General features: G+C 40.6%; 1 protein-coding gene across 1 annotated transcript in view; it reads left to right on the top strand.

Moving 5' to 3' along the window:
• ltn1 (listerin E3 ubiquitin protein ligase 1) overlaps positions 1 to 14,892 on the top strand; it is a 206,501-nt gene that overhangs the window by 70,378 nt on the left and 121,231 nt on the right. The window contains exons 12-13 of the mRNA XM_084320815.1: positions 8,768 to 8,992; positions 9,397 to 9,438. Coding sequence (XP_084176941.1) covers positions 8,768 to 8,992; positions 9,397 to 9,438 — 267 coding nt within the window. The remainder of the gene's footprint in view (positions 1 to 8,767; positions 8,993 to 9,396; positions 9,439 to 14,892) is intronic.

Here is a 14,892-nt window from a genome sequence, read left to right as displayed (position 1 = left end):
AACATTCTCTTTTGAAACTCCGCCTCAGACTCTTATCCTTTGGCACTTGCTGTACTTTGCTTGCAGGTCTGCAGCCATTATTGCTGGATTATGTGAATAGCACCAACTTTAGACACGGTAACGTTATCAAGCTAAGCTAACTGACCTAGCGCGTCTTCCCGCATTGATAACGTTAGTAATAGTCAGCTAACGCTAGTCCGTAGCTACTTAACTTAAATACAATTCACCGTGGGTGCATTATTGTTGATAGACGGTCACGGACAGTGTTAGGTCCTGGAGAAAGGACAGGCGATCATCTGATTTGATGTAACGTTAAAAGCGGATGTTGTTCCAACTAGCTATCTTTCCAGCTAATGCTATCATAACACCAGCCAAACACAGCCCGATTCCCGTCCGAGCTCCCCGTCACACCGCACTGTCGGGGACAATGGAATTTAAGAAAGTGTATCTGCTGTTAAAATGACACAGCATCACACTTTAAAACATGTTCATTTTATAATCCTCACTCTCCGCAGGACTCGGCAGGAGATAAATTACATCATGGGATCGGAGGCTAGAATTTACGTGTACTCGCCGATACCGATACCAGCGTTTTAGGCAGTATCGGCGGCATTTCCGATACCAGTATCGGTATCGGAACAACTCTAATTAAAATACTATTGTTGCTTCGGTTGTTTTCAGCGTTTTATGTGCATAATCTGTTATTTAGTTTGAAATGTTCGTTGAAATAAGTAGATTTTCCGTTTTTGTTTATTTATTAAGTTAATATAAAACCATATAGTCACATTTTAGAATACAATAGAATAGAATTTTAGAATACAACTAGAAACACTGTCCTGGCCTGCTTCTAAGTTCAGTGGCCTGACAAAAAAAAAAAAAAAAAAAAAACTTTGGGAACCACTGGTCTAGAGCACCATCCACTACATTTTCCAGAACATCATCTGCAAGCGTGCATCTGAAAGTTGAATTAGAGAGGGCTGAGTTGCTAGCCCAGGCCGACAACTCGATGAACAGGAGGCTCTGCTCTTAGCTACCTCATCTAAGCTAAGAGCAGAGAGGGAGGAACAGGAGGATTTACAGGTCCATGCTGCTTTAGCTGCCGCAGAGGCTAAGTTCAAAGTACTGGAAGAGTACGAGGGCCAGCGAGCCTCATTCAGAGTGTCCCGTAGGGATGGAATGAACTCTTACATAGAGAAAAAGAAGCCCTTCGAATCACAAGCTCACGAGCAGGCTACGCCTACTCCTCAGGCCGTAGCAATAAAAAGAGAACCTGCTTACAGTAGCAGTTCCAGAGCACCTGGCGGTGCTACACAGAAGGAACAAGAGTCTCCGCAACAAGAGTCCACACGAGCCATGGTGGATTTCCTAGTGAAGCAACAAAACCATGCTACTCTGCCCCCTCAACAGATTTCTATATTCAAGGGAGACCCTATGGGGTACAGGCTATTCATCAGGGCCTTTGAACACGGAGTGGAGGACAAGACAGATAGTAACAGAGACCGGCTGTACTCCATGGAGCAGTACACGGATGGACAGCCAAGAGAGCTGATAAGAAGTTGTCTTCACATGGAACCAGAGCGAGGCTATCGCGAGGCAAGGAGGTTCTTGAAAGAACATTTTGGAAATGGATACAAGATCTCAATGGCGTATATACAATGCACTGAACTGGCCTACTATCAAGTCCGATGACGGAGAGGCGCTCCACTCCTTTGGCCTCTATCTCACTGGATGCCTCAACGCTATGGCTGACGTGGAGTACATGCAGGAGCTTGACAGCATATCAAATGCATTCATGCATGTCTGACTGTTAAACAAGTAACAAATTATGTAAATATGTTTTTTTTTGTGATCAAATCTTTTTAATTTTCCATTTTTCAAACATGAAACAACACAACTCACAACACAATAATAACAATAATACATAAAAGACATCCAAAAACATAAACTAACGCAACAATAATGTCGCTCTGCTCCCCCCCCCCCCCCCCCCCCCACACTCACCCCAGGACCTCAACGTGAGTTAAATACATTATATATAATAGATTATCTAGCAATTGAACGTTATATGCGCTCTTTAAGTTTTGCAACCGCTGCCAACCAGATAGCAATATTTGCTTCGTTAACCCCTAAAACTTGTGCAGTGGATATCTCCAGATATATCACATCAAGATAGGTGAGAATCCATACCTTCGGACATAACTTATCTATGATGTAAATATGTTGTTAGAATGGTACAAATATTCATCTGGTGACATTCTTCATAGCATTAGCACATTTATTGACTCAGAAAATTTGTAGTTTGACACCAAAATTGATCTTTTATGTTCAACATTCTAACAACAAACCCTAACCCAACACCAACATTCACATTTTTGGCAGTTGTTAGAATGTTCGACACATTTGTACCACATGCACAAACCTGCTTGATTATTGCCCCAAATAGCATGCAAGTTGGACAAAGTGGATATGTCTGGAAAGAAGAGGCTTGTGGGTACCTATAAATCCAATGTGAACGGCCAAGGGACCTTATGGAAGATGAGCATGGCAGTTTTTTCTAGGCGAAAATGTAACATAATTTTGAATCATTGCCTATTAAAACCTCCTTTCCAACAGTTGGGCTTAATGGAATGATACCAATGGAAAGCTTAGCTTCTCTAGTTTACAGGGATACCAATACCTTTGTGTTCGCTCAAATATTGAGCGCGCTATGGACCAAGATATATATTAATGGGCAGAACCTTGATTTTACATGGCGGCCATCTTGAAATCCATCATGATGACGTGGCCCCTACCCCAAAATGAAAGCTATGATGATGAGGAACACGTGGGAAAAATGTGGTGCTTTTGTCCGGCATGTCCACATCCTTCTCAAATCTGGTGCTTATTTGACCATCTCTGGTTCTGACGCAGGCCTAAGGCTCTGCTAGGACTGTGTGATCAATTATGATTTTTGATTCCCACGATCATGAAAACAAGATAATCAAGATACAATTACTATTGTGCCGCGTTGCTCTCATTCTGTATTGTGTTGTAAATGCAGCGAATCCTTCTCCAGTTATTTGGTCAAGAAAAAAGCTCATATGTGACCCGGCACAATCTAGCCCGCCTTATTAACCTCTTAACCTGTTAACACATCCAGTACCGTTAACTAGGGCTGCACTATTAATCGATTTTAAATCGAAATCGCGATTTGGAATGATGCCATTATCAAATCAAAAAAAAAAAACGCAATATCTTTTTTATATTTTTTTTTATTTATTTTAATTTATTTAACCAGGAAGTCCCATTGAGATACAAAATCGGTTTGGGAGAGGGAGGTAAGGGGTTTTAGATTGTGTGTTGTGAAGTTTAGACTTCAGAGAGGGAGAGTAAAGTAGAGAAAAAAAGGTATAGATTCCCAGGTAAAAAGAAACATTTTCAGGCTCGGTGTCCTGAAAAAACCCACCGCGTAGGCCAGATGCAAGCCGCATTTTACAATAAACCTTTGTCAAAAAATATACACTTTGACTGCTGTTTTGATAGGGTTAAGGTCTTTACTCTTTGCCGACCTCTAGCGGCTCGGGGGTAATTATTGTCAAACCCTATAAATAGCATTTGGAATAGGTCTTTCTTTCCGAATGAACGCAGCATGGTTTATCTATATAGCGTTATCGGAATACTACGGGGTGCGCTGACTGCGCTCCGTGGGGAGCTGTTTTCAGAGATAGGATAGTCTATTTGCTGAGAGAACATAATATTAACTAGAGTCCGCTACGCGAGACACATTCCTTGATTTGAGAATATGAATTATGATTTTTCTTTGCATCTTTGACAGTGAATAACACCATGCTAATAATGACCAGACATGAAAAACTGCCGTTCATTACCTTCTTGAGATCATGTGTACAAAAGATCTAAGGAAATGAATAAAGGGAAGATGATTAAACGGAAGGCTTTGTAGATACAATACTGAATTCTCCTATCCGGACCAATGCAATCTTATATTTCAAATGCCAGAGTTCAATTTGGATTTAGTAGGAGGATGGGAACAGATAATGAAATCTACTGTAAATACAGTAGCTTTTTTTTATTTTTATCAGGGTGCAACCGTTTTGAAACTAATTTCAAATCTAATTGTTGCTACATGCTAAAAATAGGGAAGAGAAACTAACTGTGCTTCAATATATGTCACTAACGTTAAGTGTTGTGGTTCATTATCCCGAATAATAAGAGATATTAAAGGGGAACTATTTTACAATTTCTTTCACTATTTGGGCACTTTTACACAATTCCTGTGAGTTTATGGAACACCTCTGTAATTTTAAATTTTTTTTAATTCATTGTTTTGTATTTCTAATCAAGTACTCAAAAACAGCATTTTTCTACCTCAAGATCTTAAGCCGTTTTGAGCCTGGGCCCGTTTGAGTCTCGCCCGCTCCGTTGGGGAACTGTGTGGAGTGTGTGAGTCTCAGCAGATTATCATGCAGCTGAGTCTCTCTGACATCACAAATCAGCACATTTTCAGATGACTCAGTTCAGTGAGGGTGAATATTGTGAGAGGAGAATTGGAAGAATGCGCCAATATGAGAATTAGAGACATAGATCATATTAATATAAGTCCACATAGCTAGGAAACAATGCCAAACACTGAAAAAGGCCATTTATAAGATAGTTACCCTTTAAAGAAATGCATACAGAAGTATGAAGCTTGAAACCCCAAAGAGGCTTTTGGGAAGTGTAGTTCAGAAAAATGCCAACACTGATCGATAGCTGTCGGTGTCCTCTACAAAATGGCCGAAAAGAAACTACAATTCCGACATAAAAATTTTCCAAAATGGTCGACTTTCGCGAACTAAACAAGACAAAAACGAGAATGAAAATCTATCTAATAACACTTTAACCTATTGGTAAACTAACGTATTGATGATAATATACATTATAAATGCTGTTGTGACATGGTTATGATGTTTATACTTGAATACGTTTGAAAAATAAAACGATACTTTTGTCAAACAGTCTGGAGAGATGATTTATGACGTGATGTCATTTGCGGTCCGCCGATGGACCACACGGGTGGAAGAGGTTAAAATAAAAAGCGAAATACTATTATTTTGTGTGTCATGTTTCCATATAAGATTGGTCACAACGAAATGCTAGCTTACATTTTTAGTTGGTTAGAATTAGGGCTGTCCCCGACTAAGGATTTGGATAGTCGACTTTGATTGGCCGAAATTAGCCGATAGTCGACTATTAGTCGACTATAAAAAAAATAGAAAAAAGAAGTATAATTTTTTTTTCATTTGGGCTGTGGGGGTGCTTAATGTCTGAAGGAGTCGACAGAAGGCTTCTTGTCCTCTGCAAAAGCATGCAATTGGTCCACTGATGGATACATCTTGATATATGTCTAGTCTAGTGTGTTCATTAGATGGGTGAAATCCTCTTTCAGTGCTTCTGTGCCTGTTTTCTTAGGCAGTTAGCCTCTGGTATGCGTGACAGAAGAGGTTGGCAGTCGACTACGGCTCCTTTCGATCGATTAGTAGACTATTCGACTAATAGGGGTCAGCCCTAGTTAGAATAGATGACCTCCGTTGAAACTTCACTGAGAGCGAGATTGATCACGGAGGACTCGCTCTCAGTGAAGTTTCAAGTCCGCTTAGTCCATTATTCTACATTCCATGGGGGTGTTTCATTACCATATATGGTTAATTAACTCATTCAGCGCCAGTCACGAGAAAAGTCGGGTTAACTCGCCACCGTTCAGCGCCAATCATGAGAAAACTCGGGTTTTAATCTATATTTCTTTTATTAGCTATATCCATTCACTTTTCATCCATCCAACCTGATGTTATCATTGGGAATGGGTCTGAGCTTGCAAAAGGACAAATACCGCCGCCTAGAAATGGTGTCGTTTCTTTTCTGGGCCGATCTGAGCCGCGCGGGCTCAGAAAGAAACCGGCAGGTTTAAATTTTTTTTTTAAATACTCCGGCAGGATTAGCGTTTACAACGTTACATCTGCGATGCTGCCCCCCCCTTCATATGCAATGCCGGACAATGTGGGACGGACCTCCACGAGCAGTATTTGGAATGGCGATCAGATAATTGGATTATTTTTGTTGCCTTACATCAGAGACCAGGTAAGGACTCTATATATCCAATCTTGCGTTGATCTGATATTTCTTTCTGGTTTTTATTTAGACTCCGCAACATATACAGATCATTACTCCAATATACATTGTTGTCAAGGATAGAAACGAAAAAGGCGCAGTGACTTATTTACATTGTTGTCCTTGGGTGTCAAGGATGCTAGAAACACACATACAACTCATTACAGAATTAATCACAATTATTATCTTTGCATAATAATAATGGCACAACCCTAAATTAGTACAAACAAAGCACATTTGTTGTTACAATGTACAATGCCGAAAGCCAGTGAGTTTCAGGAAGCACCCTCGGGGGAGGGAATTTGGGGGATGGGAGGGAGGGCGGAGAGTGGGGGGTGGGAGTTAAGGATAGGGTAGTGGCTTAGGGTTTGGGCGTGTGAGGCAGTCGAGGGGTCCACCCCTCCTTCCGTGCACGTCGCCAGTCGTGCTCGTGGGGGGGAGTTTGCGTGAGGATGGGGGGGGGGGGGGGGGGCCTGCCATCCATCTTATTTTCAGACAGTCAGATACTGTCCCGTCCTTGGTTGCGATGGGTACGGACGTCATAAACCAGGTCTTATCTTGACTTCTTCTCCTCGGCCTCTTTCAATTGACCTCGAACATTCCTTCTTTTCTTCCACAGACCTGAGTTTTGTGGCGGGGGGGGGGGGGTTGCATCAGGTTACAATGATTCCTGTGATGCTTTAATTTAATCCAAATCTTTCTTCTTTGTCGCGGTCCTAATGTCCTGTGCGACCCCCAACATGATTTGACCTCTCAATTGTTCATCGGCTGTGTGTTGAGCGAGCCGCTTTGCCAGTTCAATGTGGGCATTTTCCAATCTTGCTACTACTTGAAGGCAGCAAATCCAAATCCAAATTGCGATCGCTCCCCAACCGATCACAAAGATGACGAGGAGATACAGATCCTCAACATCTTCAATCTCAATAGAATATAGGCATATTGATCGCCAATTATTCCAACTGTCAATTGCAAACCCGGTCTGGAATGTCGGACATAATGGTTCGGTCGCACTTTGTTTTCTTGAAGAGAAAATTCAATCCACTGCTGCAAAACCCCAGCTTACTAGTTGATCCATTGATTGATTGAGTAGGAAGTCAGGTATATTGAAGAAAAAGTAGAATGTCCACACCGTCAAGGAGGCAGTTGTAAGGCAGTTGTAAGTAGAGATCCACACCGTTATTAATTGCAGCTTAGAGTCCACACCGTCGAGAGAGGCAGAAAGACAGAGCTGGTGTACGGAGATAAAAGCGGCTGCAGGGAGGAGGGTAAAGGAGGCCTTGGAGGGCAGGGAGGAGAGATAAAAAATGCGACTGCTCTCTGGGGAGGTTAGAAAGGAATCCTTCTACCGCGATCAACGCTGTCTGACTGTGTGTGGCTGTTTACCGTTGGCTGCGGTGGGGGGGGGGGCGCTACGAGAGCCATTTCATGTATGCACGAGGAGACATAATAATGATAATCTAGCGTTGATGGAAGATTCGATAATCAGGTGAAAAATTACAACGTGATAAGTGTATTCCACTAAAACGCTATTATCGCGTCTTTTCCTGGGATTACTGAGAATCACAAACTATACTCATATTCAAAACGGTATAAAACGGAAATGTACAGATGAAAAAACAATCTGTTTTGTGCATGTTGACTGGAAGCAACTCACTGACAATCGACGGTTGTATTAGACCCATAGCTATAATATAAGATATATTTTAAGCACTTGCAAATTTTGCAGTCTCCCCATTGATTAAAGCGATGGCGTTCTAGCGCCCCCTGGCGCTGATTGAGTTAAGGGCGGATCAGTATGCAAATGCTTACAATCATGCACAAGCATAGAGGGTAAGAACATTGGTATTTATCAACACGGAGTGTGTGTAGGACCTGTGCACGCACGGTTGATAAATCGCGATTTTTCTGTGCGTAGAGACATTCTAAATGCCATGCTTAGGAACGAAAATAGAACACTTTCTACGCTTTATTGATAAATGAGGGCCCTGGTATTCTATATTCTATAATAATATTTCAAATTGCATGTGTCTGGATGGCAGAATTCAGTACTGTATCTACAAAACATTCTGTTTAATCTTCCCTTTATTTTTTTTTGCTTAGATGATCTCAAGAATGTGCTGAATGAGCTCAGTGGCAGTTTTTCATGTCTGGTCATTTTTAGCATGGTGTTATTCACTGTCAAAGATGCAAAGAAAAATCATAATTTATATTATTTGTTTCATCACAATTTACTCGAGACTAGTAACAGACACAATATTTCTGACACTGGGAATACATTCCATGAGATCCATAGATGTCCCTAGATACCAAGAACATGCAAATGGACCTTGTAGAAGTGGAGCAATCTTCCATTTACTTAGGTATTTTCAGAAAATAGGGTTAGGACTTAGGTTAATATAGTTTTTTCTCTAGATTAGAGTAGTGCAGAGTGACATCATTCACATACAGTATGACGTTCTCAAATCAAAGAGTAATCATGTTTTAATAATCGTGATTTCAATATCAATCAAAATAATGGTGATTATCATTTTTGTCAAAATGGAGCAGTCCTAGGCTCTGGCTGCATGTCAGGCTGCATTTTACTCTTTTTGTTTTTCTCTAAACTGTCCCTCTCCCTCCTCAGATGCTCGTTGAATCTGACAGTTTAAGGAAGGACGGCGACCAGAGCGAGGAGCAAGATGGCGTGAGGAATGGGAACCCAGCAGTGCGGTTCGTGCTGGAGCGGGTGGAGGCGTGGCTCGCAGAGGAGGGGCGGGGCGACACCAGCCACCTGGTGGATATGGTCTTCAGCGCACTCCACTGCTGCAGCCCACAGGAAACCACCCGCCTCCTCGACCACATCACCACAGTAATGGAACTCCGCACATACTTCTGTTGTTAGATATCTGTTGACTCCAGATACTGTATTTAACACATAACTATGTTGGTAGATATCTGTTGACTCCAGATACTGTATTTAACACATAACTATGTTGGTAGATATCTGTTGACTCCAGATACTGTATTTAACACAGTGGTGTTGTTAGATATCTGTTGACTCCTGATACTGTATTTAACACATAACTCTTTTATTAGTTATCTGTTGACTCCTGATACTGTATTTAACACATAACTCTGTTGTTATATATCTGTTGACTCCCGATATTGTATTTAACTGTGTTGTTGGATATCTGTTGACTCTTGATACTGTATTTAACTGTGTTATGTGTTTGGGGTTCATCTGTTGTTATTAAGCCTCCTTTGTCCTCCTAGATGGATCTACAGTGGGGTGTCATTCTGCAAATCATTCAGAAGGTAGGTGGATGTATTGTGTCAATACCATTACAATGTGCTATATTTCCATGGTGGAGAATGCAATGTGAGGCGTGGTCTAAATAAGTCCAGAACACTAATGTAGAACACTAGATTACAGTAAGGATGGTCTTGAACAGTAATGTAAAACACTAGATTACAGTGAGGATGGTCCAGAACAGTAATTAAGCATTACATCACACGCAGGAGTGGTTTGTGACCAATAAACCATGCCTAGGGGTGGTTGTTAGGCCCGAGGCGCAGCCGAGGGTCGTTAGACCCCCCTAGGCATGGTTTATTGGTCACAAATCACGACTGCACGTGGTGTAAAGCTTTTATACAACTGCCAGATTCATCCAACCTTATTTCTATACAATAAACACACATTAATCGAAGATTTATTGAAAAAACCATCCGCCAGAAAAAGTAGTTCCCACAACTCCATGTGGAAGCAGCTTGAAGTGCATCCAACCAAACTAACACATCCAACTGTGTATTATTGGAATGATTGAGAGAAGTTGCCTCATGTGGAAGCAGCTTGAAGTGCATCCAACCAACTAACACATCCAACTGTGTATTATTGGAATGATTGATTGAAAATTTATTAAAACGTTTTCTTTGCCCTATAGGAAAAAAACGTTTTCTTCGCCCTATTTTTTTATTTATTTCTTTTAGCCTAAACTTAACCAGTTGGAAACCAGGGGTACAGTAATAAAATTAGCAATCAACCAATCAATCAATTCAATAGACCATGCTCACTTAAAACAGCGCTGCTTCTCTCTCAGTCTGACTCCCCCGCTGTTGCAGACAGGAGTGTGTGTGTGTGTGTGTGTGTCACAGTGTGTGTGTGCGTGTGTGTGTGTATGTGTGTGTGTGTGTGTGTGTGTGTGTGTATGTGTGTGTGTGTGTTTGTGGGTACGCCAGCGTCGGACAGTGAGAGAGAACGCTGCAGTCAGTAGAAAGTAGGAAGGAAGAAATTTAAATCAATCAATTAATCTATCAATCAATCCGCGATTTTTCTTTTGTTCTAGATTGAGTCAAGACCCATCAATTACATCATCCAACATTGTTTAAAGGACTAACACATTCCCCTTGACAGAATCGCTTCATATTTAGTCGTTATGGTGCTTTCAACATAACCATTTGTTGTCCGCGATCTTGTTTTCTCCCGGAGTGAGCCGGGGAGGGTTATGTGATTCGGTTGTGGGCGGGTCCTGAGCCCAGGACCGTGGATTGTTGCCAATAAAGACGTGTGAATGGCCAATCAGAATCGAGAAATTTGCATGCCGTTGTATAATGTAAAACACTAGGTTACAGTGATGATGGTCCAGAACAGTAATGTAGAACAGTGGTTCCCAAAGTCGGGGTCGCGACCCAAAGGTGGGCCGCGAGCAGCCATGGGTGGGCCGCGAGATGATAAAAAAAAAAAAAAAAAACACATTATTTTTAATTTTTTTTATTTTTAATTTAAATTTTTTTTTGTCAGGCCACTGAACTTAGAAGCAGGCCAGGACAGTGTTTCTAGTTGTATTCTAAAATTCTATTCTATTGTATTCTAAAATGTGACTATATGGTTTTATATTAACTTAATAAATAAACAAAAACGAAAAATCTACTTATTTCAACGAACATTTCAAACTAAATGACAGATTATGCACATAAAACGCTGAACACAACCGAAGCAACAATAGTATTTTAATGAGACTATTATTATTATCATTATTATTTTGCAACAAGTTAGCCCTCTCATAAATAGCACATTTAAATGAATAACTAACTTGAACTAACTTAATAGGATTGAAGTGATATTTGGCTTAAAAAAATCGGTCGCCTGGCAAAAAAAAAAAAAAAAAAAAGCAGCCTGACGATGTGCATTGGGCCGCGGCTCTCTGACGCCTTATTTTCTTGGTCCTGGCCTGAAAAGTTTGGGAACCCCTGATGTAGAACACTAGGTTACAGTAAGGATGGTCCAGAACAGTAATGTAGAACACTAGATTACACTAAGGATGGTCTTGAACAGTAATGTAAAACACTAGATTACAGTGAGGATGGTCCAGAACAGTAATTTAAAACACTCGATTACAGTGATGATGGTCCAGAACAGTAATGTAAAACACTAGATTACAGTGACAATGGTCCAGAACAGTAATGTAAAACACTAGATTACAGTGACGATGGTCCAGAACAGTAATGTAAAACACTAGATTACAGTAAGGATGGTCCAGAACAGTAATGTAAAACACTAGATTACAGTGACGATGGTACATGTTACATTCAATCCTAAATTGACTTGCCCTAAGGCTTGAGCAGTCAGGAAACTATGTCTTGTTTCCCCGGGAGGCCTTGAACGTAAGCAGGTGGACACAGGAAAACTGACAAGTTTTTACCAAAAGTAACTACTATTTATTTGCAACTACTTTTAAATGGACAAAAATAATGGGGAGCTGGGTGCTCCAGACTCCATATAATAGGTTCAGCGTATAATAAAGTAAAGCACATGGTCAAAAGTAGAACAAAGCAAAAATGGACAAAAGGTGAAAAGGCAGTGTGAGCACAAGTGAGCTCTTCTGTTCAGGCTCTGGAGAACTGTGACGAGAGACAGCTGCGAGAGAACTCTCTGGCCTGCTTACATAGGGCGTGGTGCCTCAATCACCACACCTGTGACAAATGATAAGAGCGGCCATTTTAATTACAAGAAAACAAAAGAAACAGTGTGTCAATCACAACCACCAATTAGTGACAACACACTTCAACCACAATGTGAATATACACCACAGACCGTAAGTATTACCTCCACCATGTGAAAGTAATACATAACAGTCCAGAACAGTAATGTAAAACACTAGATTACAGTAAGGATGGTCCAGAACAGTAATGTAAAACACTAGATTACAGTGACGATGGTCCAGAACAGTAATGTAAAACACTACATTACAGTAATGATGGTCAAGAACAGTAATATAAAAACATTATACAATACTTTTATTCTGCACCTTTCTAAAATCTCTGTGGGTGTATTATAAAAATACCTTTGACTGTTGAAGTATGTGTATGTACATGTATGTGCTAGTGGTAATATATTTACATTTGACTGCTAGTGGTAATATATTTACATCTGACTGTTAGCCCTTGGTAATAATCATCTATCGCAAACGAGTCACGGATTTTGTCGAGGCTGGTAGCATTATGTCGGGAAAAATGAAATGAAATAAAGAAATGTGAATTAAAGAAGTTAAAACGAAGTTTAGCCTATTAAATTGTTTTAGAAGCCTATAGCCAATGCCTGCGTGTACGTATTTTAACGCTCCATGGACGACTGGCCGAGGATTGCGAGGAAGGGGAATTGCAACCTTGTACAAGCAAAACTTTGACTGAGTTCGGTTAATGATGCCATAATTCTCTGCTGTGCTTTTAGGCACACACACGCTAAATAGATAATCGATGTTGAATGGGCCATAGTAGATCACTTCTCTAGCGTGCATAAGTACACTATCGATAATCTAGCGTTTATTTGAAAACTATTCATAAATATGCCGGAAAATGACAATGTTTTTTGTGTATGCCAGAATATTCCAGTAAATGCCGTTTATCACGGAATCTATATATTTTCCTGAAAAACGAGTGCTTTTCAAAATGCTATAAAACGGAAATGAACCGATTAAAAAAAATTAAAAACAAAAAAACAAAAAAAAAAACAATGTTGACTGCAAACAAGTCATTGATAAGCGACGGACAGATTAGACACATAGCCATAATTTAAGACAGATATTATGCGTTCACAACGCTATCATTGAAGTGGGTGCTGGCAGGGTTTTACCATGTTAACAAGTGGCAACCAAAGTGTTAACACTTTAATCGCCATGGGTTAAATTCATAATTTACCATCCCTCGCCAGCTCTATTTGTCTATGGAGAAGTTCCCCATCTTTGCAGGGCTATAACTTTTTAAATTCTATTGCTACATTGCCATTATTATGGCCCATTCAATGTCCTATATGTATTGTTCAGGGTGTAGCAACGTTAAACTTTTTCATTCACATATTCATACTAAAATATGGTCTAAAGTATAAGTATGTTTTTATCGTTTTCTGCAGCTTTATCCAGAACTTGATTTATAGCCCCAAATGCATTATATTGATGATGAAATACAGTTTGGTAGCGATCGGCGCGAGATGAAAAATTTCAACTGGACGTACTTCTAGAATTATCTACGTATGATCTGATGATGACCGGATGGGCGGGGGATCGCTTATAATTCCGTGGGCAGCCTTAGATGATTCATCCAGAGTGGGTCATATGTTCATCATAGCAGTTTATATGGAATACGTTAGAAAATAACGCTGAATCTTACCGTATGTTCCTCGCGCCATTGGACGATCAGCGTGGAGTAGACCGTTTTCGATTATGGGATGTTGATCCTGATGAACCATTTCCAGGTTGTATAATACTATATACGTCCAAATAACGTTGTTTATTAAGTTAGGGCGAGCGATTGATCATCCAGTGTGTTGAGATGGAGTCCGGCTACCGATCGCGAGTGCCCGGAGCACATATGGATGAGCACTTCCTGTTTGGCGCGCCCCTCCCTCTCTGCCGATCAGCCACCAGATGGCGCTCTCGAACCGTTAGACAGTTGAGTGGAGCTCACCAGTACATCTCAGGGCTCCGGAAAGGAAATATGATTTCGATGACAGATTTTTTAAATATTGACATCAAAGACGAGTTACGGCGTCTTCGGCAGAATGAGCATGGCTAGGAATGACGTCTTAACTCGTCCCCGGCGATCATAGTGTTAAGAAGGGAGAGCTATCCTTGTGTGTGTTTCAACACCTCGCTAAGTACCTGTGATTAATGCATGAATAACACGCGCAGACAGACCACACCCAGCTTAAGCCCTCATTTGTAGTCTTTCCCCCAGTATTATTGAGACACAATACTGTCGGACAAATAACAATAATTAACTAATTTACACAATGGACCCGATATTTCTACATACCATAATAGGTAAATGACTGTTCCACGCTCATCGCCCAACGGCGCGAGGAGGATACGGTAAGATTCAGCGTTATTTTTGATCGTATTCCATATAAACTGTTATGATGAACATCACCCACACTAGATGAATGATATAACGCTGCCCACGGAATTATAAACGATCCCCCGCCCATCCGGTCATCATTAGATCATACGTAGATCATTCTAGAAGTACGTCCAATTGAAATTTTTTATATCGCCCCGATTGCCATCAAACTGTATTTCATCATCAATATAATGCATTTGGGGCTATATATCACGTTCTGGAGAAAGCTGCAGAAAGAGATGAAAACATACTTATACATTAGACCATACTTTACTATGAATATGTGAATGAAAAAGTTTAACGTTGCTACACAATGAACAATACATATAGGACTTTGAATGGGCCCTAATAATGGCAATGTAGCAATAGAATTTAAAA

The sequence above is a fragment of the Notolepis coatsorum genome, assembly GCF_963971535.1.
Source record: "Notolepis coatsorum genome assembly, chromosome: 8".
Lineage (NCBI taxonomy): Eukaryota > Metazoa > Chordata > Actinopteri > Aulopiformes > Paralepididae > Notolepis > Notolepis coatsorum.
Note: the sequence above shows the minus strand (reverse complement) of the source record. Positions and strands in the feature narration are given on the sequence as shown.